General features: G+C 43.8%; 2 protein-coding genes across 4 annotated transcripts in view; both read left to right on the plus strand.

Moving 5' to 3' along the window:
* LOC111849056 (E3 ubiquitin-protein ligase TRIM9-like) overlaps positions 1-25,010 on the plus strand; it is a 104,904-nt gene that overhangs the window by 35,876 nt on the left and 44,018 nt on the right. For 2 of the 3 annotated variants that reach the window (XM_072698901.1, XM_072698902.1), the window contains exons 2-3: positions 4,013-4,108; positions 9,370-9,426. In XM_072698901.1, coding sequence (XP_072555002.1) covers positions 4,013-4,108; positions 9,370-9,426 — 153 coding nt within the window. The remainder of the gene's footprint in view (positions 1-4,012; positions 4,109-9,369; positions 9,427-25,010) is intronic. The other variant, XM_072698903.1, reaches the window with a different exon arrangement.
* On the plus strand, positions 20,805-24,116 carry LOC140578347 (uncharacterized). Its single transcript, XM_072698905.1, has one exon. The coding sequence runs from the start codon at positions 22,451-22,453 to the stop codon at positions 23,759-23,761; it is 1,311 nt and encodes a 436-aa protein (XP_072555006.1). The 5' UTR covers positions 20,805-22,450; the 3' UTR covers positions 23,762-24,116.

Genomic DNA, 25,010 nt, shown 5'->3' on the forward strand with positions numbered 1-25,010 from the left:
ACGGGTTTCATTAAAGGCAGACAGTCCACTAACAACATGAGGAGACTAATTGGCGTAATAGACTACTGCAATATTCAAAATAAGGAAGCCATATTCGTCTCATTGGACGCAGAAAAGGCTTTTGACAGGATCAACTGGAAATTTCTAATGGCAACCTTAGTAAAATTTGGATTTCGCGAGAACTTCGTAACCTGGATTAAAATTTTATACAGTTCACCTAAAGCCTGTGTAAAAACTAATGATCAAATCTCCCCAAGCTTCATTCTCAGAAGGGGCACTAGGCAAGGTTGTCCACTTTCTCCATCACTATTTGCTATATTTATCGAACCATTGGCAGCAGCAATTCGGAATAATAATAATATCAAAGGTATCCAAACAGCAAGTATAACCCATAAAATTAGTCTTTATGCAGATGATGTATTACTTTTTCTTCAAAATACGCAGGGTTCTCTCACGGAGACGATAAGACTCATAGATAAGTTCTCCTCCATATCAGATTACTCTATTAATTGGAACAAGTCAACTATTCTTCCAATATCTTGTGACTTCCAGTCCAATCCAACTATCCCACTTCAACTATTAGATATCTGGGTATTAACATTTCTGCCAAGCTGTCAGATCTGACGCGATTAAATCACAGTCCTCTGCTTAAAAAGACAGATGACCTTGCACGGTGGAGTAATCTGCCCACGTCACTTCTGGGAAGAGTAGCAACAATCAAAATGATGATCTTACCAAAAATGAACTACATGTTCTCAATGGTTCCGAGTCAACCTCCGCGGACTTGGTTTAAATCACTGGACTCCTTAATTTCAAAATATCTATGGAAATCCAAACCACCATGAATAAGTTTAAAAACTTTACAGAAATCCAAAAACTGTGGGGGTTTGGAGCTTCCCAATTTGTACACCTACTTTCTTGCCAATAGATTGATATCATGTCCTAAAATGGACTACGCAAAACAACTTAGACCTTAACTGGCTGGATATTGAGCAAACTTTCTGTAATGATATTCGAGTCCAGGACCTGCCATTTATCAGTCATATACTTAAACGACATTGCTGTTTTAGGAGCATTAACATCAGCACATCACTGACAGCCTCGTGGGAATTTCTTAAAATGAACCAAACTTCACTGGTCTGTAAGGAATCCACTTGCAGAGTCTCCGCAGTTTCAGCAAAAATGGTGGTTTATTGAACAGTAAAAATATTATAATGTAATACAGTGTAGACATACACCGGGTACTGAAAGGCAGCTCAAATACAAATTAAGGGCAGTTCTTCACCCCCCTTTATACCCCAAAAGACCCCCAACAAGGTGCTGTGTGTAGGTGTTGTGAGTGAATTTACATATGAAGAGTGACCCCCCTGGCCTGTGAGGAGCCTGGGGCAAGGATGGGGCAGGACAGGGTGGAGACTTTTATGATCATTGTAATTTAGTTATCTTCCTTATCACCCTAGTGGTGCTGACCAGAACCCCCATTCTCTCCCTGACTTCCCCCATGGTCATAAATTGCTAACACTGTCTGTATCCAAATGATCAACCAAGAACATTGGGGCATCTTTACTGCTTTTCCTTACAGGTCCCATGCAAACTGAGACCCATCTGGAACAACCCTGACATCCTGTTAAATAAAAAAATTATAAACTTCCTTGCTTGGCATAATAAAGGAATCAAGCGCCTCAAGCATATAATCCAAGAAAATCGCATTTGACAAAATAGCAGAAACTTACGGCATTGAGAAAAACAAATACTTAGAATATCTTCAACTTAAATCAATAATACACAATAGATGGTGCTGTAAGCAATTAGATCTGGAGTTTTCACCTAAAATAGCAAACTTCTTAATAACTCCAACTAAAAAACTACTGTCTAGGATTTACGTGCATCTAGCAGAATCTGATACAACACTCTCACTTCCTACCCATAAAAGGGAAAGGGATTTACTCATCAACCCAGACACTAACTTCTGGAGGCAAATTTGCTTGAATACCTTTCGAATGAATCAGAACTCCAACCTGCAGCTATTACAGTACAAAATTTTACACAGAACACACTACACAGAGCAGAGGATGTTCCAGAAATACTGACATATGCGTAACTTGTAAGAAGGACGCACCAGATAATTACCTGCATGCTTTCTGGTACTGCACACCGGTCAACGAATTCTGGCAAAGGATTTGTGAAGACTTATCGATACTCCTAGGGCATCCCATCCCACCCTCCCCCTCACTCTGCCTGCTTGGGGACCTCACTAACACTAATATAGACACGAATAAATCTTGCATGCTTCTCACAGTACTAATCATTGCCAAGAAAACAATCCTTCTGAACTGGAAGTCAAAAGAAAATTTAAACATAATAATTCAAAAATCTACTCTTGGATTATGTTTCCATGGAGAGGATGTCTGCCTGTAAGAAAAATCAATTGATCGATTTTGAAGATAGTTGGACTCCAATAATATTTTTTTTAATGTAATGCTGTCGGGGGTGGTTGGGGTCCTCTGATGTTCCTCTTGGCTGAGGTCACGTGGTCAGTGTCTCTGGGTGGCCGCTGGCCCGGCCTGTTGGGGGCGGTGCGGGGAATGGGGGGTTATGCCCCCCCCTGGGGTGGGTGGCACGCTGGGGGGGGGGCCTCTGGGTTCCGCCTGTGCCGTTGCGCTGGGGTGGGTGGGTTTGGGGGCGTGGGCTCTGTCGGCTGGGGCCGCTGCTCCGGCTCCCGGGCGGGTGGTCGCCCACATGCGGGGGGGGCCTGGTATTGTTCGTCTGCGTTTCGCTTGCCATACCTGTAATTAAACCCCGTATTCCCCAGTACCCTGATGTCTGTGTCTTTGTCGCCTTTCCATCCCCGCTTGGCACGACAATATTATTATAATTAATATTAAAATAATTAATGACATCTTTATTTTTAAATGTATTTTATTATATAATAATTACTTTTACTGTCTATCATTGTCTAAATGTATTTTTACTGTCTAAATGTATGTATTCAGCTAGTATAAACATGCACGATGCTATCACAGCGAATGCGAGGCTTAGACTGAAGCGTTACCCTTTGTTTCCGCTGAGAGACGTGCCGCGTGACTAATTTCCCCGCGTGTACAAGCTATCTTAGATCGGCGTTCGCGGTTTGACTTCTGAGATTCAGATCGAGTTCTATGTAAATTTTTTTTGAACTGGTTGCTTGACTTCTAAGAAATTCGAGTTCTAATGAGTTCGAGAACTGAGGTACCACTGTAATTTGTATGACCCGTTTCAATCCGGTTTCAGAACCCTACACGGTACAGAAACGGCTTTACTTAAGTTGACAAATGATCTTCTCATGGCTGCAGACTCTGGAAAGGCCAGCATTCTTCTCCTTCTTGACCTAAGCTCTGCATTTGATACTGTTAACCATAAAATCCTTCTCTCCCGCCTCACTGATATTGGTATTACTGGTGCTGCTCTTACCTGGTTTACATCATACCTCAGCGACCGACACATTTATCTGATACTGCTCCTCTCACACAGGGTGTCCCCCAGTGATCAGTTCTAGGCCCAACACTTTTCACCAGGCTCCAACCTTCTTACCATACCTAAATTCAGATTATCCTCTGTGGGTGGCAGGGCGTTCTGTGTGACAGCACCTGCACTATGGAACGCACTTCCTCAGTCTGCGAGATATACAGTCACTTACCATTCTCAAGCTTCAGTTGAAAACTCATTTATTCCATGAATGCTATAATGTAACTGCTACTACGTAACACTCCTGTTGTTGTTGTTATTGTTGCTGTTGCGTGTGCATTGTTTTCTGTATCATTGTTTATATTGTAAAGCGTCCTTGAGTGTGAGAAAGGCGCTATATAAATAAAACATTATTATTATTATTTTAAACACCCTTAAGCATTTTCTTTGCCTAAGGCTTCTGCACAGGTCTGTTTGTATGAACACAGACAATCCATAATTTTCTGGGACTGAAACAGTATTGTTTATAGTGATTTAATCAGGTGGCATCCTCTCTTTCTCTCTGCAGGGACAGCTCTCACAGGCACTGAATATCCTATCAGAAAGGGCCAAAGAAGCTAAGGAGTTCCTGGTCCAGCTGAGAAACACAGTACAGCAAATTCAGGTACCTCTACATTTCACTTTGTCTATATCCCTTTGGTTATATCCTCCTCATTATGACACATTGCTTCCATCTTACTCTTCATTCTATTCTTACACATAGCAAACAAGGGTTACTCTACATGCACTTTAAAGAGAATTAAGCTGAGCCACCTATTAGGGCTGTTTGTTACATCATTTTCAATTCAGTATGTACAATGAAATGAATACATTTGTCAATGGTGGAAAAAGAACTCAATTTTTATACATAAGTGAAAAGATGAAAAGACACCACACCAAAATGTCATCCAATAAAATACTACTCAAGTAAAAGTAAAAAAATACCTGGTTTTAAAAGTATTTATGTACCAAAAGTAAAAAGTACTATACATTCATATCTATTAGTCATACAAAACATGACCTATCCTTTTAAAGCAAAACTGTTTTCATTTACCAACCCTGTCCCTTTATGGGCTCCATAAAATATAGTATTGTAAGTTACAGCACATCACAATACGGAAAACTGAATAGCAAGAGAACAAGTGGATATTGTATTTTTATTAAGCAAACATTATGAAACTTACCAAGCTTGCTGGCACAAATTAATGGAATGACATTGCATCTTTTTTTATTCTATAGAAAACGAAAGATCAATCTACAGGCCAGATTTTTATAATGAATTATAAACATGTCGCAGGCCTGTACTATGGAAAATGACCGATCGTCCAATGCAGTCATGTCTCTTATTTCAGTAGCTGTGTCTAATGTGACAAATCAGGAAAGGGCAACATCACAGGGAACTGCAGGTAAATCAGTGAAATGACCAACACATGCCAACAAGTCATAGCATTGAACCATATCTTAACATGAAAAACAGTAGATCGTAAAATCTGATCTGGGATGCATCCATCCATCCATTTTCTCCTGCTTATCCGAGGTTGGGTTGAGGGGGCAGCAGTCTCAGCAGGGAAACCCAGACTTCCCTCTCCCCGGCCACTTCATCCAGCTCCTCTGGGGGAATCCCGAGGCGTTCCCAGGCCAGCCAAGAGACATAGTCCCTTCAGCGTGTCCTGGGTCTTCCCCAGGGCCCCCTCCCAGTGGGACATGCCCGGAACACCTCACCAGGGAGGCGTCCAGGAGGCATCCTAATCAGATGCCCGAGCCACCTCATCTGACTCCTCTCAATGCGGAGGAGCAGCGGCTCTACTCTGAGTCCCTCCCGAATGACCGAGCTCCTCACCCTATCTCTAAGGGAGAGCCCAACCACCCTGCGGAGGAAACTCATTTCGGCCGCTTGCACTCGCTATCTCATTCTTTCGGTCACTACCCACAGCTCGTGACCATAGGTGAGGATAGGAGCGTAGATCGACTGGTAAATCGAGAACTTCGCCTTTTGGCTCAGCTCCTTCTTCACCATGACAGACCGATGCAGCGCCCGCATCACTGTGGACGCCACACCGATCCGCCTGTCGACCTCCCGCTCCATCGTCCCCCCACTCGTGAACAAGACCCCGAGATACTTAACCCCCTGGGGTCTGAGGCCTCTTTTCCACTTTCGGGGTAGTTTGACATGCCTTGACATTTTAAAATATTTCACCTATCTAAAAAACATTTATCCCAAAGTGTTACATTTGCTTTTATTCAGCACAAACTCAGCACCAATAATCTGAGACCTCTTATAATGTTATTATTCTATTTTTTGTTAAAATCAACTTTAAACATATGCTTTTCAAAAACCTATTTTCAGACATGCTGAGAAATTGTAAAAAATCACATTATAGACATTTCTAGTTAAGACTTTTGAGCTCTGAAGCTTAAAGACACAGGGGTTGGCTACACATAGGTGAAAGTGACATTCTGAAATTTTATGTGGTTTGATTACTAAAGTGTTAGTGTTACGGGCCCCAGGCGTGGTGACCGCAATAAAAAAAAAGGATTGTGATCTGTGAAATGAATGAAAAGACTGAGACGAAAGGAACACAGGACCATGCTTTTCTTTACCCAGATTATGTCTGTTAAATCACTTAAACTCGAGTACATTTCTTTACCATCAATGCATTCTCTGTCCAGCATATTTAACTTACATAAAACACAAATAAAGCGCATCTGCATCAATTAGCTTAACCAGTCGGATGTATAACAACTTCCTGCTGCACTTTCACTCAACTCTGAGTAGAAATCACATAAGTCACAAATAACATTGCAATATTGCATTGGTTTCACCGAGACATAGTGCTATCACATATTTTAATTATTCCATAAGCATTAATTAACACTTGAAAATACTCTGTATATGCTAGAAATTAGCTTACTCAAGCTGGGACTTTGCATATAAAAGTGTACAGTAACCTCAACAGATGTGACATCATACTCAAGAAATAAAGCTATCAATACTGATATTATTAAAACTGTAAACAAAATGATACATAAGAAACTCTCAGCGGTTCCCTTAACACTCAATTATGAACTTACTCTGTTTAAAACAGCTTATTAACATGTAAACACATATTACATGTTAATAAGGCCCCATGGGTATAGGCCTGGCCACCAGGTGCTTGCCATCGAGCCCCACCCCCAGGCCTGGCTCCAGGGGGTGCCCCGGTGACCCGCGTCCGGGCAAGGGAAAACGTGTTTCCAATATTTTTCTCATCATAGGGGGTCTTTTGAGCCGCACTTCGTCTGGTTCCTCACCTAGGACCTGTTTGCCTTGGGTGACCCTACCAGGGGCATAAAGCCCCAGGCAACTTAGCTCCTGGGATCACTGGAACACGCAATCCCCTCCACCACGATAAGGTGTCGGCTCCAGGAGGGGTCTGGGATGCACATGTACATATATAAATACATTATATTAATTTGTACAATGTTGAAATTACATTAAAAATACACTTTTAATTATTCAAGTGCAACTGAACATAAGTATAGTGTAAAAATAAAATGTAGTGCACAAGAAAGTCAGCTTGATAACATAAATATTCTGTAAAACAAATGTGTTTATCCACATAGTACCATTGTACTAAACAGAAACATTTTCTCTCTTACCTCTTATTTTTAGAAATATAAATCAAAATTATAACAAGAATTTTAAATGTGAAGAATTAGACTTGTAGTGAAGTACAGTAGTACCTCAAAACTTAATCTGTTCCGGACTCCGGATCGAATCCTAAAAAGTTCGAGTTCTGATCTAATTTTTCCCATAAGAAATAATGGAAAACCGCCCCCCCAAAATTACACCTAAATATGTTTTTTTTTTTTAGCATTTAAACACAAAATGAACAGGATAAAACAAGAAGAGCATTTTTTTCTTAATGGCTTCCAAAACGATAAAGATCTTATCCCAACATTACCCCTGTCCTGCAACGATCGTCCGCCCCCTCCGTGTGCCACACCCCCTCGTTAACCTCGCGTGGGATCCCCATGCGATCAGCTGTTTCTGGTTGTTGTCATTAGTCCTCTGTGTCACTACCGAAAATGTTACACCTACCGAAAATGAAACTTCTGCTACTACGCATGCGCACATTCATCACGCATGCGTCCACGAAACCACAATTTCCGGCACTTCTTTATTACGCATGCGTAATGTACACTTCCACAGGACCAATACTGCGCATGTATTCACATTTTGCGGCAGACCGTGATTGTGTGGTTCAGGGCGTGGACGTCCTGTATCATCATTCATTGGTCACGTATTGTGAGATGGGTCATTGATGTTTATATTTGTAGTTCAGCCGTCACTGTATTGTCATTTAAACCATATTGCTTTGCCGATTGTAATATTTGCATCTGTGTACGGGTTGCTTTTAGTGCCTGACTGCAATCTTACATAAGATTTTTCCCAATGGTATTGCTGAATAGATGCATTTTCTTTAGAAAACGTAATAAAATCAGGGTATATATTAATCTTGTGTACCCATATTGCTTATCAAGGGGCTGTGATATATACAGTATGTACAGCATTTTATAAAAAAAAAATCACACCAAAATAATAGTTAAGAACTTTTATTTGCGTAACATAAACAATGTTTATGTTGTGTGGTTTGGTCCAAGATAAAACAATCGGTCGTCTGTCAGAAACAAATATAATTTGCTTTATTTAGCACAGCTGCCATAACTGACACGAGTGTGTGGTAATTACACTGATACAATTAAGAAATGAAATGACTAAGGAGAAAAAAAGCAGGCTTAGTTTAAGTAACTTCACAGCACATCGAACTGGGAGTAGTACATAATGGTAACATTAAAGTAATGTCACCTTTGACTGTAAAATTAATGGCCATACCCTGTATTTTACGTCGCTCCTTCTGAAGCACATTGGGCATTAAAGGCCTATGCGAAATAAAATCTTTTAAAGTCGAAAGACTCCATCATTATCCAGTTAAACCTTCTCTTTCCTCTCGCTGTCGACATTCTCATAAAAAATCAACAGACGATGAAATGTGACGCGAAAAAAATAGCACGCCTCCTTCCAGAAGTCGCAAGCGTGCGCATACGTAGTAGCGGAAGTTACATTTTCGGTAGGTGTAACATTTTCGGTAGTGACACTCTGTATTAAGTCCATGTTTCAGTTTCTTTCCCCAGTCCGGTCATTGGGTGCGTTCGACTTGCTTACAGCGCTGGCTTAAAGCAACGCATTCTGATCCTGATGCAATGCATTACGGTTAGATGCATTGCGACCTCTCACCCGGCTACACAAACTGGAACCGCCTCCGTGACGATTTTGATTTGATTTATGCCCTCTGTCATGCAGTTCCAATTTTTCACCCTTCTGTCATTGCAGTCACAATGTTGAATGTGACAATACGTACACTCTTTAGAAATGTTGGCCCATATTGATAGGATAGCATCTTGCAGTTGATGGAGGTTTGTGGGATGCACATCCAGGGCACGAAGCTCCCGTTCCACCACATCCCAAAGATGCTCTATTGGGTTGAGATCTGGTGACTGTGGGGGCCATTTTAGTACCGTGAACTCATTGTCATGTTCAAGTAACCAATTTGAAATGATTCGAGCTTTGTGACATGGTGCATTATCCTGCTGGAAGTAGCCATCAGAGGATAGGTACATGGTGGTCATAAAGGGATGGACATGGTCAGAAACAATGCTCAGGTAGGCCGTGGCATTTAAACGATGCCCAATTGGCACTAAGGGGCCTAAAGTGTGCCAAGAAAACATCCCCCACACCATTACACCACCACCAGCAGCCTGCACAGTGGTAACAAGGCATGATGGATCCATGTTCTCATTCTGTTTACGCCAAATTCTGACTCTACCATTTGAATGTCTCAACAGAAATCGAGACTCATCAGACCAGGCAACATTTTTCCAGTCTTCAACTGTCCAATTTTGGTGAGCTCGTGCAAATTGTAGCCTCTTTTTCCTATTTGTAGTGGAGATGAGTGGTACCCGGTGGGGTCTTCTGTTGTTGTAGCCCATCCGCCTCAAGGTTGTGCGTGTTGTGGCTTCACAAATGCTTTGCTGCATACCTCAGTTGTAACGAGTGGTAATTTCAGTCAAAGTTGCTCTTCTATCAGCTTGAATCAGTCGGCCCATTCTCCTCTGACCTCTAGCATCAACAAGGCATTTTCGCCCACAGGACTGCCGCATACTGGATGTTTTTCCCTTTGCACACCATTCTTTGTCAACCCTAGAAATGGTTGTGCGTGAAAATCCCAGTAACTGAGCAGATTGTGAAATACTCAGACCGGCCTGTCTGGCACCAACAACCATGCCACGCTCAAAATTGCTTAAATCACCTTTCTTTCCCATTCTTACATTCAGTTTGGAGTTCAGGAGATTGTCTTGACCAGGACCACACCCCTAAATGCATTGAAGCAACTGCCATGTGATTGGTTGATTAGATAATTGCATTAATGAGAAATTGAACAGGTGTTCCTAATAATCCTTTAGGTGAGTGCATATCCATAGCAGTCTGGTCACCAGTTGGTGAAATGTATCGTGGGGAACTTGGTGAAATTTATTGTTGGAGAATTTAATTGTATCACTTTTTTTGGACACATGGGAAGAGTGTATAAGGTAGGCTTGTGCATTGTACATTTTCGTTAGACTGTGGTATTTTGATTCAGTGAAATTTATCATACAATGTGCCCCAGGGTCGCTGGATAGATGGCTTTACTAGGGAATAAATTGTCGTCTTTTCTGACTGCACCAACTGTAGTTTTTAAATTTAGTTTGAGGACAGACTCACATTCTACAACTTCATTGAGTAATTAATGTAAAGTTGTGGAGTAAAACAACTGACAAATCAAAACAACTGAAGAAATTAAGGTACATTTTATTATACTAACTTTATTGTGGATTTAAAACAGTTGAAATTTTTAAGATCATTTTGTTTAGTTTTGTGTTATTTGCAGAGATGATGGTTCTGAGTGAGCCATCATATTCGCCATTCACATTCATAAACCAGCCAATCAAAGCAAGCAGACCTGGACAACCAGCATCTACTGTCCCACTAGGCACACTAACACATTATACCACTGTTACACACCAAACAAAGATGCATACCACTCACTTTCGCAACTGCACCTTGGCCAATCAGATCACCGTTTGGTGCTGCTGCTTCGTGTTTACAAGCAGTTGCTAAAGCGTGCGGAGCCAGTCACAAAAGTGGTGCAGAGCTGGAGTTTGGAAGCAAAGATGCAAGACTTTTTGGAAACAGTGGACTGGGTTATGTTCAGAGAGGCCTCTGATTAAAGTGACAAGTATGTCGTCACAGACTTCATCAAGAAATGTGTCAATGACTGTCCACTAAAACGGTCCGCTCATTCCCAAGTTACAAAGCATGGATTACAGCATAAGTCTGCAGGCAGATCCGCAGCTACACATTACATAATAGAGGCATGCAAGCATATAAAAAGCATATAGCAAGGCAATAAAGTCTGCAAAACAGCAGTATGCACACAAATTGGATTCACAATTGGGGAGCATGAGGATGCATCTCTGATCTGGCAGGGAATCCAGTCACTTATGGATTACAGATCCCGATCACACACAGTCATATACAACAACTTCACACTCGTGAACAAGTTTTATGCTCACTTCAAGCTCTAAATTAATGATGTTCCTGTGCAGGCTTCCCCAGCACTGCAAGACTCCATCTTGACTCTCTCTGTGGATAAAGTCAAGAGGACCTTCACAGAAAGAGTCTCTGGTTGTGTTGTGACCAGTTGGAAACTATCTATACGGACATCTTAGATAAGTGAAAAGATTCTCTTAGAGAGTTATCAGTTCCTACCTGCTCCAAGAAAACAACCATCATCCCAGTACCAAAAAAGTAGGCTGCCTTAAAGATTATTTGCCAGTAGCACTCACTCCCATTGCAATGAAGTGCTTTGAAAGGCTTGTGCTGGGCCACATCAACGATAGCATCCCAAACAGCCTAGACCCCCTCCAGTTTGCATATTGCTGCAACATGTCCACTGAGCATGCCATCTCCATGGCACTCCACACCTCCCTGGCTCACCTGGACAATAAAAGCTGTTATGTCAGGTTGCTGTTTATGGACTGCAGCTCAGCCTTCAACACAATCATCCCACCCCAGCATGCCACTAAACTGAACTCAGTTTTTCACTATGTAACTGGATTCCGGACTTCCTCACCAGCAGACCCCAGCACATGCACAATAGTGCGAGGAGCTTTTCTTGCATCATCACTAACACAGGCACCCCACAGGACAGTGTGCTAAGCCCCCTGCACCACTCCATCTTCACTCACAACTACATAGCCAAGAACAGCTCGAACTCCATCTTGAAGTTTGCTGATGACACCACTGTTAGTGATCTGATCTGCAATGACAATGAGAAAGCCTAGAGGGAGGAGGTCAGACACCTGGAATGATGGTGTTGGCGCAATAACCTCACCCTCAATGTTAGCAAAACTAAGGAGATTCGGCCCATCAAGCTCGTTTGTGGAGAACTTAACTAATAGCTCAGAGTTGTTAAAATCTTATCTAGCTCTAATTTAAAGGAACCCATGGTTTTAGCTTCCGCTACACTAGCAGGAAGACTATTCCATACTCTAATAAAAGAAGTGCTTCCTCAAATTTGTTTTAAAATGTTCTCCCGCTAATTTCCACTTATGGCCACGAGTTCTAGTATTTAGACTAATATTGAAATAGTCATTTGGCTGAACAGCATCCAGACCCGTTAGAATCTTATAGACCTGAATCATATCCCCCCTTAGTCTCCTTTGCTCAAGGCTAAACAGATTCAATTCCGCTAACCTCTCCTCATAAGACATTCCTCTAAGACCAGGAATCATTCTCGTAGCTCTTCGTTGCACCTTTTCTAAGGCAGAAATGTCCTTCTTGAGGTATGGTGACCAAACCTGCACACAGTATTCTAGGTGGGGTCTTACCAAGGAATTATATAAGTGTAACATCACCTCCCTTGACTTAAACTCCACACACCTGGAGATATAACCCAACATTCTGTTGGCCTTTTTTATTGCTTCCCCACACTGGCGAGAGTGGGACATGGAGGCATCAACATACATACCGAGATCTTTCTCGTATTCAGCTACCTTTATTTCAGTGGAACCCATAAAATATCTGTAGTTTATATTTCTGCTCCCTGCATGGATTACCTTACATTTATCTGTGTTAAATTTCATCTGCCAAGTATCAGCCCATTCGCTAATTAAATCCAGATCCCGTTGAAGCCTCTCTGCTGCTAGATCAGTATCTGCTACACCGCCCACCTTGGTGCGGCCAGCAGGGGGCGCCTCAGTGAGCACCTCGGACGTGCGGCCAGCAGGGGGCGCCTCAGCAGAATGTCACTTTGTCACTCTGAAACACTGAAGTGTAGCATCAGTCATAATCATTTACATCATTTGAATGAAAAAGTGTCAAAACACAACTTTATGACTGCATAAACCAGTCAACATAGCTGATATGTCAACTTGACACAGGAGTTGCCAATATTAGCATTTATGACAGCTACAGAACTTGGAACGAACCTTAATAAATGCTTTTGTCAAGATATGTTGGTTTCAATGAAGGGCCTATTTTGGTGTCATGTACCCTTCATAGAGCACCCTTAAGTGTTACCGAATGTTTTACAAAGAATCCACATACAAAGAATACTCCCCAGGTAAAATTAATAGACAATTTTAAACAAGTTCTAACACGGTTTTCTTTTTAATAATGAGTTACTACCATTTACAAGTGGCAAAAGGGAGCCTTATTGTAAAGTGGTACCAAAAATTGAAAGCAGACGTCCAGATGCATTACAGGCAACACATTTAAGAACTGCTAAGTTTTGCTCCCCAAAACGCGACCTCATGCAGCAGGACGAGCCAGAGGTCCTCGCCCTGCTGCGTTGCGTTGTTCGGGAGATCCGTCATTCTGTCACGATCGGCTTGCAGGCGAGCCGTGGAAGCAGGAGAGCGAGTCAAACTGACGGGTAATCAGGGTTTTTAATCGTCAAAAGACAGACAGGTAGGGACATCTAACGGACAATACAATGATGGATCTGGGTAGACTGACTGAGACAAGGACTAAATACAAAAGACAAGCTACGGGTAACGAACCACAGGTGAGAATAATCAGGGATGAACACGAGGTAACGAGGTGGGCGTGGCACACATTAGGAGCGGACGGAGCGGGGCGTGACACATATGTTAAACACAGAATGCACAAAATTACAATGAAATTCTTAAGAACATAAGAACTATACAAACAAGAGGAGGCCATTCAGCCTTTCTTGTATTATTCGCAGCCCAACACTTGTGATAAGTACAAGTACCAAGTAGCAGCAATGAAGATGTACATAAATATGACCTCACGTCCTATCTACCTCGGTCCTGTCCGGTCCATCCCATATCCCAAATCAGTCACATCTGTCATTTAGCCTTCATTGATTTTGATGACTACCCTCACCTGTCTGGTTATCCCTAGCCCATTGTGATAATGTATTTCACCTGTCTGTAATCAGTCTTTAGTCATCAGTGTATATATGTAAGCTCTGCACACACAGACACACAAATCACACAGACACACTCTGTCCTGTGCTCCCAAGTCCTGTGTTTCATTACTTGTTGTTCGTCCTAACTCCCAACAGGTCCACGTACCCAGATAGCACACACATGTTAAAATGACATTGACTCCATATCAGACAAAGTGCTTGAAACAACATTGATCTTCAATGTTGATTTAGCATTGATCTTGCTTTTTGAAAAGGCCATTTATCCAATGTTGAAAAATCAACCATTTGTGATAACAACAACAACAAATTTATTTTTGTATAGCACATTATCACAACATTACATCGTCTCAAAGCGCTTTACAGCATCCCCACCCAAAGCCCCCAGTGAGTAAGCCATAGGCGACAGTGGCAAGGAAAAACTCCCGAGAAGGAAGAAACCTTGGGAGGGACCAGACTCAAAGGGGGAACCCATCCTCCAGGGGCCGGCAGGGAGAGTCAAATACAGTTGAATCTGAAACACAAACGGGGAGCAGGGGGGAGATGACAAGCCGGTGCCACCGCTCCCTCCAATCGACAGGCAACCAGAAGGCAGGGAGCGGGTCATACAAGGAAGATGACACAGGCAGAACAGCAAGCTGAACGCACGGACATCATTGGTAGAGGCAATGTCACATGTAGAAGGGTGTGCTGGACATCTTGATAGAGTGAGGGCTCCAGGCAGCACCCCCCAGGAGAAGTAGGGGAAATAAAATATGCAATTAGTCAAAGTAGGGGAGACTATAGGCAGTGCTAAAAGTTAGATGAGTGCAATATGAAGTGCAATGCTCCGGCAGATATGGCTATGGCAGCATAAGTAGGAGGGAGAGGCAGGTGGGAATGCAGGCCTGGGGAGTCCCTGAAATGACAGCACTCCAATCCCACAAGCGATTGTGAAGCTAGAGTGACAGCACTGTCAATTCAGTTTATCCAAAGCCAATGGCACCGATCCCCACCCAGCTCTACACCTAACACTATAGGTTTAACTGGGAGTGAGAAGTTAGCTAGAGCTAGAACTAGTGTCCCTATAAGCTAAACTAAACAGGTGTGTTTTTAGTCTAGATTGAATATTGAGAGTGAGCCTGAAATCCGCACATCCGGTGGAAGACCATTCCACAGCTGGGGAGCTCTATAGGAGAAAGCTGTGCAGCATGCCGTAGCTCTTTCTACCCTAGGTACTAACAGATATTCCGCACCTTGAGAACGAAGCAAGCACGGGGGGTTGTGTGAGGTCAGCAGATCACTTAGGTATTCTGGTGCAAGGCCATTCAGTGCTTTATAAGTTAATAGCAGTATTTTATAGTCAATCCGAGACTTAACTGGTAACCAATGAAGGGAGGATAAGACTGGTGTAATGTGATCAAATTTTTTTGTGTTTGTGAGAACTCTGGCTGCTGCATTCTGTACCAGCTGAAGTTTATGTAAGGATCCAGACGGGCAACCAAAAAGGAGGGCATTACAGTAGTCCAGTCTGGAAGTTACAAAGGCATGTATTAATTTTTCTGCATCACGAAGTGAGAGCGTCCTACGAAGCTTGGCTATGTTCCGTAGATGATAAAATGCAGTTCTAGTAATACTTCTTATGTGAGCATCAAAACATAGATCTGAATCAACTAGAAGACCAAGATTTCTAACCACCGTGTTAGGTTGTATAGGAAGACCACTAGGTGGTGCAACGTATTTCTTGCAGCCTTGGGACCAATCACCAGTACTTCTGTTTTTTCTGTGTTTAACATTAGGAAATTTTTTGCCATCCAGCACCGGATATCTAACAGACAGTCTTCTAACTGAGATAGGAGTGATGTATCATCAGGGTTAACAGATATATATAACTGTGTATCATCTGCATAACAATGAAACCCAACACCATGATTTCTAATAATGTTACCAAGAGGTAGCATGTATAGGGTAAACAGTAGTGGGCCCAGTACAGATCCTTGTGGGACACCGTATGTGACTTTGGTGACCTTGGATGATTAATTGTGCACATGGGCATACTGATAGTGATCAGTTAAATATGAGTGGAACCAAGAGAGTGCTGTCCCCGTAATGCCAACTACCCCTTCTAACCGGTCCAAGAGGATATTATGGTCCACAGTATCAAATGCTGCAGTTAAATCTAGTAATACCAACAGCGATATACAGCCACGATCTGAAGCCATAAGTAAATCATTCATTACTTTGACTAGAGCAGTTTCTCTGCTATGGTTTGGTCTAAAGCCAGACTGATATAATTCATTAGTATTATTTTTTTGTAGGAAAGAAGACAACTGACGAACTACAACCTTTTCCATGATCTTTGAAACGAAAGGAAGATTTGAGATAAGTCTATAGTTTTCTAAAACACTAGAGAGAGATGAGGCATTCCGCTTTTGTCAAAGTGACAGGTTGGGTCAAAGGTCACAAAGGTCAAATAAATCAAAAAGTGACAGGTCTGGGCTGTAAGCTAGGTGACGTCATGAGGTAGTGCGAGGGGGCTCTTTTTTTTTGCCTGTGAGCCAGTTGAGCATTGGGAGAGGGGTTTATTAATATATAATTTAATTATTTATTATAATTATTATAATTTAATTATTTATTATTATTAAAAAAATATTATTATTTAATTAATTATAATTTTTTATATTGAGGAGAGTGCTTATGAGTGTGGTGTTTTGTCTGCATCCACCGGGTGCCGAGCAGGGGGCTGGTGCATTAAGGTCCCAAACACTGGAGCTGAGTGGGTGGGTTACCTGATGGAGTGTGAGTGTACGCTGTACCGTGGTAAGGTCCCGGGCTTTGGAGAATCCGCAAAAAAGGGCTCGGAGAGAGCGATGCTGTGTCTGGTGCGGTACCGTGGTAAGGTCCCATGGCTTTGGATAATCCGCAAAGGACTCGGAGAGAGCGATGCCGGAGAGCTGAGAGCCGTGCTGCGCGAGTCTGAAAGAAACTCTGAGAGAATGAACAAGTTGGAGCAAAGAATGAGAGGAGGAGGTGGGTCTGGGTCTGACGCTATCCTCCTCCAATGAACGCTTAGCGGCAGTTTGGGTGTGTGTGTTGACACCCCGTGCAGCACCAGCAACAGCTTGGCCTTGTGTAGTAACGGTTTTCAAGTTTGTGTTTTTCCTCATGCAACCGTTTGTATTACATCAGCGTAGGTCAAATCCCGGTCAAACTGTAATATGGGCCACACATCAAATTGGACATTTTGTATTTCAGTAAATTTTGTTTGAAGTTTTGGTTTTTCCCATGCACCTGTTATGTACATCCCGGTAGGTCATCCGTAATAATTTGGGCCACACATCAAATTGGACATTTTGTATTTCAGTAAATTTTGTTTGAAGTTTTGTTTTTTCCCCGACTCGCCCGTTATGTACATCGTCTGTGCAGTTAAAAGAAAAAACGTACATCGAAATAGACTTAAGAAAATCAGATAAAACTTGACAGGCTGTATATTTCTCCTTAAAGAATCCTAAGAAGTAACCAACCGCAGAAAATTTTTATTACACCGAGCAGGGTTTCCCTACTTTGGTAAAGAAAAACAAGTACCCCCCTAGTATCATTAAGGCCTTACCCCTACAGGAAAGAGAAAACTACACGGGACATGCATAGTTTACCTCCTTTGGTAAAGAAGCACAAGTACCCCCCAAGTATCATCATGGCCTTACCATGCGTGCCACACCCCCACCAGCAGGCCTTGGAGAATATAGGGAGCTTTGCGCTGTAGGGCCAGCACTAATTTTTAAGAATACAGACATGTCTGGCACTATGGAAATGAAAGATTCAGCCTCACCACCTAAGACTCAGCAGGAGCAGGAGGAGGCTGTTATGCGGCCTCCGGGGGCTCCCAAGAAGAAGATTCCTACGAGGCGTAGACGGGTACTTTTGATGCAGCCGTCTGGAGACCTGAGAGTTACCTGGGAGCTGCCCAATGGGGATAAAGTGGTCTGCCTCTTTGACAACGCATCTTTCAGGTCACCGGAGATGCCGCAGACCCGGGGAAAGATGACCCGCATCTGGCATGTTTTTCTGAAATGGAATGGGGAAACTTGAAGACTATCGTTATCCCGATGATGAAGGAGAGCACCGACCCCGACTTTCAGACAGACACCGCTAGAATGGAGATGCACTATAGAGATGCTGCCAGTGGTAAACATCGGAGCACCTTTATGAAGTGGGACGCGACCGGGGAGCTGGACAAGAGAATGGTGAATATATGGCAGCTGCCTAAATGCGACAGTTGTGGAATGAGAATTCCATACCTGATTTGGATGCGGCTGATTGAAGAAAAGAGCGATTACTTCCAAGCGCTGTTCAAGGACAGTCGGGTACGTAAGGAGATGCAAAAACCTACGCCGTAAGGATCACCCCCCACCCCCCTCCCCTCACCCTCTGCCTTTATATAAAGTGGACGCCTTTACAAGCCCTTTCACAAACATCACCATCATCATGGCAGCAGCAGCAAATTACAGCAACAAAGTGTTCTCCGACGACGACGAAAGCGGGGAGAATGAGGCCTTTTCACCAGCAGCATCACAGGCCTCTGATGCTGGAGAGCTCCCTCCACCGACACCGACCTCTGTTCCTGGAGAGGTCCCTCCGACCCCTGAGATCTGCACGCTTCTCTGGACTTTGTGCGGAGGGATGCTCAACTGCATAAAAGCCATGATAGTGGGCCTTTTAGCCTCAGTCATCAGGAAGCATCAGCAGAAAAACTGCTACGGCTGCGAGGTGGATCATCCCAGTCAAAGACAGCACCCTTGCCTGTTTCCCGCCGGCAGGAATTACTTTTACATACACTTTGACTCTGTGCTGAGTGACCTCTGGACCGACCAGCTGACACCCGCCTTGATTCACGTTCTGGTGACCCTGGGCATCCAAGCTTCCATCGGCAGGTTGGAGGGGACCGTGGAAGCTATCCTGTATGATCTACGCGAGGCCCGCGACGGAATGCTGGAAATCAGTCGACTGGAACAGGATCTGTTTGAACAGAACCCCGCGCTTAAGCAGATCCTGGAAGAAGAATTTCTGACTCGTTGGGAGGCCCAAGACTAAAACAAAAAGCAATTTGTAATGGGGAACGGTATCGGCTGCGCTTTACGGCGGTTTATGTTAAATGTTTTTTTAGAAAAAGTTAGTCCACTGTTGTTGCATGCTATTGAAAAAAAGAAAAGCAATTGTCGGGATGATTATACTTGCTGCTGCTTTCATAGACTGATATTTGAGATTGCTCAAATCGGAGAACATTATCAGCGGGGAATAGTTTTACTTACTCAGCCGATGGCAGAGAGAGAAGGCCAATCGTCAGAAAGTCTCATACGCGCGTGTCTATCTTGTATTCCCGACGATGAATTTGACTGTAATAACATTTTTATATTTTATGCTTTAATCGTAGATGTAGTTGCCTTTAAATTTCATAATAAGCAGCCTTTCGATGTTAATCAGATGCTTTCTACTCTGCATACATGCATCGCTGAAAAGGCCTCTATACGGACCTTACTGCATGTGACATCGCTAATCTACCTCAACAACTGTCACGGGTGTAACTAATTGTAATAACGTTTTTAAACTATATCTTTCACAAAATGTGTGCCCTTGTAATAGCGTTTTTAAACTATATCTTTTACAAAATGTGTGCCCTTGTAATAACGTTTTTAAACTATATCTTTCACAAAATGTATACCAGCATTTTTAAACTATATCTTTCACTAAATGTATGCCCTTGCAATAAAATTGAGTTGAATAGCATTGCAATAGTCTTTGTATATACATGTTCAGCAGGGTGGCCGAGTGGTTAAGGCGTTGGACTTAAGATCCAATGGATCTTAAACATTCACCCCAGCTAAAACTCTTTTGTAAAAAACTCTGCACATATGGGTTAAATGCAGAAAACAACAATTTCATTAATGTGTTCACTCAGTCTGTCAACAATAAAAACCCCCCTCCCCAGGCAGCTATAAAACGCCGCATCCCTGCTCTCACCCCCCACTCACTGTGTGAAAAGCATGTCTGTTGCCAAGACTACAGCTCGTGTCTTGAGCCGTTCGTACTATGACCCCAGCCAGCCGGGGTCATACGGGGGTGTCTCCAGACTGCAGAGAGCCGTGGAGCAAGATACGGGGAAAAAAGTGACTTCTGATGACATCAGAGAGTGGCTGTCTATGCAAGACAGTTATACTTTACATAAGCCGACTAAAAAGAATTTCCCCAGGAACAGAGTGTTTGTACCGAGAGCTATGTATCAGTGGCAGGCCGATTTATGCGACATGCAAGGGCTGGCCACGTACAACGACGGGTTAAAATACCTCCTTACGGTGATTGATGTTTTTTCTAAAAAGGCCTATGCGCGTGCGATAAGAAACAAGATGGGGGTGGCCGTAACGGAGGCCTTTGATTCTATTTTAACCGAGGGGGGTGTGCCCCTCAAGTTACAGACGGATGCCGGTAAGGAGTTTTTAAATGGGACTTTTCAGAAACTTTTAAAAAGTCATAAAATCACCCATTTCACCACGGGTAGTGAACTTAAGGCTTCAGTCGTAGAGAGATTTAACCGAACGTTAAAAGAGAGGATGTACAGGTACTTTACGGCTAAAAACACTCGACGATACGTGGATGTGTTGGACGATCTAATAAAGGGGTACAACCAGTTATTTCACAGCACAATTAAAATGAAACCTTCCGAGGTCACGACCGATAATGCTCATCTAATATTTGATAATCTATACGGTCCTCTGAAGAAGAAAAAAAGCAGACGGCCACGTTTTAAGTTTAACATAGGGGACACTGTGAGAGTCTCCAAGCACAGTCAGATATTTGACAAAAAGTACGAGCAGACATTTACTGACGAGTACTTTGTCATATGCGAACGTGTACCCAGATCGCCGCCGGTGTATAAATTGAGGGACGTGCGCGGTGAAATACTCAAGGGGACATTCTATGAAGCTGAGCTGCAGAAAGTAAAAATATCTCCGAAACGTGCGTTCAAGGTCGAGAAGGTTATAGGCTCAAAGACCGACGAAAAGGGGAAAAAGTGGATTTTAGTACGCTGGCAGGGTTGGCCCTCGAGGTTTGATTCGTGGATTCCGCGGTCGGACTTGATGCGGATTCAATTTTTTATTTTTAAAAGAAAAGGAAAAAAAAATGGAGGATTGCCCCTCTTTTTACCTCACGCTACCGTCAAACTCTTGTCTCTCCATCTTCCCCGATAACCAGAGTTCGGATTACACCGTGATGCTCTCGCGACCTATAGAGCTACGGGGGCCTTACGAAGTAGGACTGGCTGAAATCATGTATTGTTACACGGGGCGAAATATTACATACCCCGAAAATACTTTTGAATTGCGGGATACGGAGGTGGAGGCAAGAAGAGACGCCGATCCTCTAGTGGATTTGCCTTACCTGTTCCCTCGGAAAATTAAAGTCGGATATTATGAATCCGTTTCACAGATTGTGTCAGAAATCAACGCTTCGTTAAAAAAATTAGGTATGGAAGTTTTCTTCGCATACAACGAGATTACGCGAAGGGTTAATATAACCGGACATCAGAAATACAAGATCAAATTTAAACCTACTTTGGCCTACATGCTGGGCTTTGAGCCGGGTGGCTGGTATAACGTAGGAGGTACCATGCCAACCTCACCCTACCCGTCCGACATTCATGCTGGATTCTATAATATGTACGTCTACTGTAACATCATGGATCCGCAGCACGTGGGGGAATTTGTAGTGCCGCTCCTGAGAACCGTTAAAATAGACGGTGGGTTCGGCGACGTAGTCACTTTGCCGTTCCACAAGCTGCACTACGTACCGGTGAACAAGCAGAGCCTCCAGAATTTGCATATTGAGATAAAGAACGATCAGAATACTCTGATTAATTTCTCCTACGGAAAAACGATCGTCAAGCTACACTTTCGCCCAGTGCCAAAGATCCCCGTTTAAAAAAAAGAGAGAAAGCGGAGGGGGTGGGAGAGCATGGCGTACCACAATTCGCAGAGATTTATTCAGTATTACACCAGTCAGGCGGGACATGGGCTCCCCGGTTTTGCGGGGAGCCCCGTGATGTACGGGCATGGGTTGGGCTCCATGCTCAGTAGGGCTTTTAGATTCGTTTTACCCTTTCTTAAGCGTGGAGTTGATTTAGCGAAACCTCATTTGAAATCGGCGGCCAAAGGAATAGCTTCGGATCTCGCCAGCTCTGTAGTCAGCGGCCGTTTTACAAACACCGGTGACCCCAAGCAGGAAGGCTCTAGTCTGCTGTTGCTATCTCAGAGTCGTAGGAAGAGAGCCCCAGCGCCTTTACCCAGGCAGCACGGTCATAAAAAACCTCGCAGCAGCAGAGCTGTCAGGATTCCCAAGTCTCGACCTTCAAAGAGAAACAGGAAACCCCCCGGGGACATATTTTAAGAGCGTAAGGGAGAATGGCTCTAGCTAACCGCCTCTCGGCCGAATGCACCAAATCTGAGCTGGACCTGTTTGCGGCCCCTATGACGCAATTATCCATAGATCAGACCAATAATGTAGAAATCAACCCATTAAATTCCATTACCGATCAGGATGTTTTGGATTTCCTAATACCGGGGTCGGGCAATTTCTATCTGGACCTCAACTCTACACTGCTATATCTAAGGCTCAAGATCGTTAGGGCGGACGGCGCCCCCCTGGTTGACGCTGACCCCTGCGGTATTATACAGTACCCACTAAACTGTATATTCTCTCAGCTGGACGTGAGTCTGAACAACCTGATCAGTTCCTCATCGGCCACGCACCCCTATAGGTCATTCATAGAGACCCTGCTCAATTTTTCTACGGATACGCTAGAGAGTCAGTTTTCGACAGGGCTCTGGTACAAAGACGGCGGAGCCGACTTGGATAGCGTGGACATCACCCCCCAGGGCCCTAACGTGGGGTTGCAGAAGCGAGCTGCCTTCTGTAGAAACTCTCGGGAATTCTCTCTGATAGGCCCTATACACGCTGATATTTTTTTCAGCGAACGAATGCTGTTAAACAATGTGGATATACGCTTAAAGTTTGTAAAGGCTAAAAGCGATTTTAGTCTCATGTGTAGAAATGATGCCGATTATGAACTGAAAATACTGAGGGCCTGCCTGTTTGTGAAAAAAGTGGACGTCTCCCCGGCGGTGTCACTGGGTCACTCGGCCGCTCTCATGAAAGCAAACGCCCTGTACCCTATAAGCAGGGTAGTCGTTAAAAATTACACGCTGCCCGCGCAGTCGCGGGTCTGCCCGCAGGACAATCTTTTCCTGGGCAACTTACCGCGCTACATCGTTTTGGGGATCGTGGACCACACCGCGTTCGTGGGCACGCGAAACAGAAACCCATTCAGGTTTCAGCATTGTGACCTGGAATTTCTGAGTCTCTCTGTAAACGGCCGACACATACCCAGCAAACCGTTCCAGCCCGATTTTAACGCGAGGCAGTCGGTCAGAGAGTTTTACAACCTTTTCCTGGCTACAAACAGGCATTTAAGGGATTCGGCGCTATGCATTAACCGTGAGGATTTTGAAAACGGATACTCGCTATTTGCTCTCAATCTCTCCCGAGACGACAAGCTGGACGGCGGTGCCCTGTCACCCGTCATCAGCGGCATGTGCCGTCTGGATTTAAGGTTCAGAGCCCCGCTACCTCGAACAATGAGTCTCATCGTCTACGCCTGCTTCGACACCGTGATTGAAATAAACTCCAAGAGACAGGTTTTGGTGGACTTTTAACCATGAACACTCACCAGCTGGAATGCCTTTTACGACCCCTGCTGGGGGATGCTTTTGGAGGTGTGTGGCCTAGCGATTTATTACCCACCAGCGTACAGACGAGGCCCACTTTTCTGGTCGCAAACACGCACGACAGCAATAGAGAGGGTGAACACTGGATCGGGATAATTTTGGAGCCCCAAGAGGGGGAAGCCTCCTTCTTTGATTCTTACGGTTATCCCCCCGATTCCCCTTACTATCCTAAAAGTTTTATGCGCTTCTTGGGGAGGCATGCTAGCGAAATAAGGTATAATACGCGTCAAGTTGAACACGACTTTTCCTCCACGTGCGGGGCCCACGTCTCCTTTTTCCTCTACCAGCGCTTCAAGGGACTTTCATTTCAAGAGACTATGATGCTGTACTCTGATGACTTGAGGAAAAACGACGCTCTAGTATCCAAGTTTATCAAGAAATATTCAAAGTGTATTAGCCGTGTTAATGCCGATAAACTTTCAAAGCCGCAAAATGTATGTTCCTTAAAACTATTTAAAGATTGTTATAGTTGTTAGATTATTTGTCGGAAAAACAAAAACCGTGACACCTTTTATTCAATAAATTCAACATTTTATTAACCATCTTTTTCGTTGTTACAGGCGTTTTTTTTCACACGCATAAAACACTTAATCGCTGTAATCTATCCACGGAGAATAAGGGGTACCCTTTAAAGGCCATAAACGATATTCAGGGGAGGAATCACGCGGCGTGTGAGGGGTACCCACAAGCGGAGAGTCGTCCGTACTAAATTTTGCACGCCTCTTGTGCTTCTTTTTCACAGGAGGGGAGGAGGGTGGTGGGGGACCCCTCCCCGTGGCGTTTCCAGCGCCGTAATCTTTAAGATGGCTTAGGGCTTTCCTAGCTTGAATGTTACCGACGGTCGTGAGGGGGATGTTTAATTCGGATATTACGTTTAAAAAGGGTTCCCAGCCTTTAGGATATCCGACGGCCTGGGATTTCGGCTGGGATAAAGTTTTCATCAAATCCAAAATATGGGAACCTTTAATGGGTCTATCTCTGATGATGAGTTCACCCGACTGGGTCCAACGTACTGCCCCGTCGAAATCGAGCAGTTTCTGCATGATGTACCCCACGTTCTTTCTAGCCCTGGGTGCCACTTGCTGGACAACTTCCTGTACAGATTTGTCCCTAGTCGCACCGCCGGGCTGTCTCTCCTCCTCCTCCTCCTCCCCCGGCACATCTCTCTTTTCCTCAT

This window comes from Paramormyrops kingsleyae, chromosome 14 (genome assembly GCF_048594095.1).
Source record: "Paramormyrops kingsleyae isolate MSU_618 chromosome 14, PKINGS_0.4, whole genome shotgun sequence".
Taxonomy (NCBI): Eukaryota; Metazoa; Chordata; class Actinopteri; order Osteoglossiformes; family Mormyridae; genus Paramormyrops; species Paramormyrops kingsleyae.

What these genes read in the sequence shown, in the direction of transcription:
- LOC140578347 (XM_072698905.1), top strand. Translation starts at nt 22,451, where the DNA reads ATGGCTCTAGCTAACCGCCTCTCGGCCGAATGCACCAAATCTGAGCTG.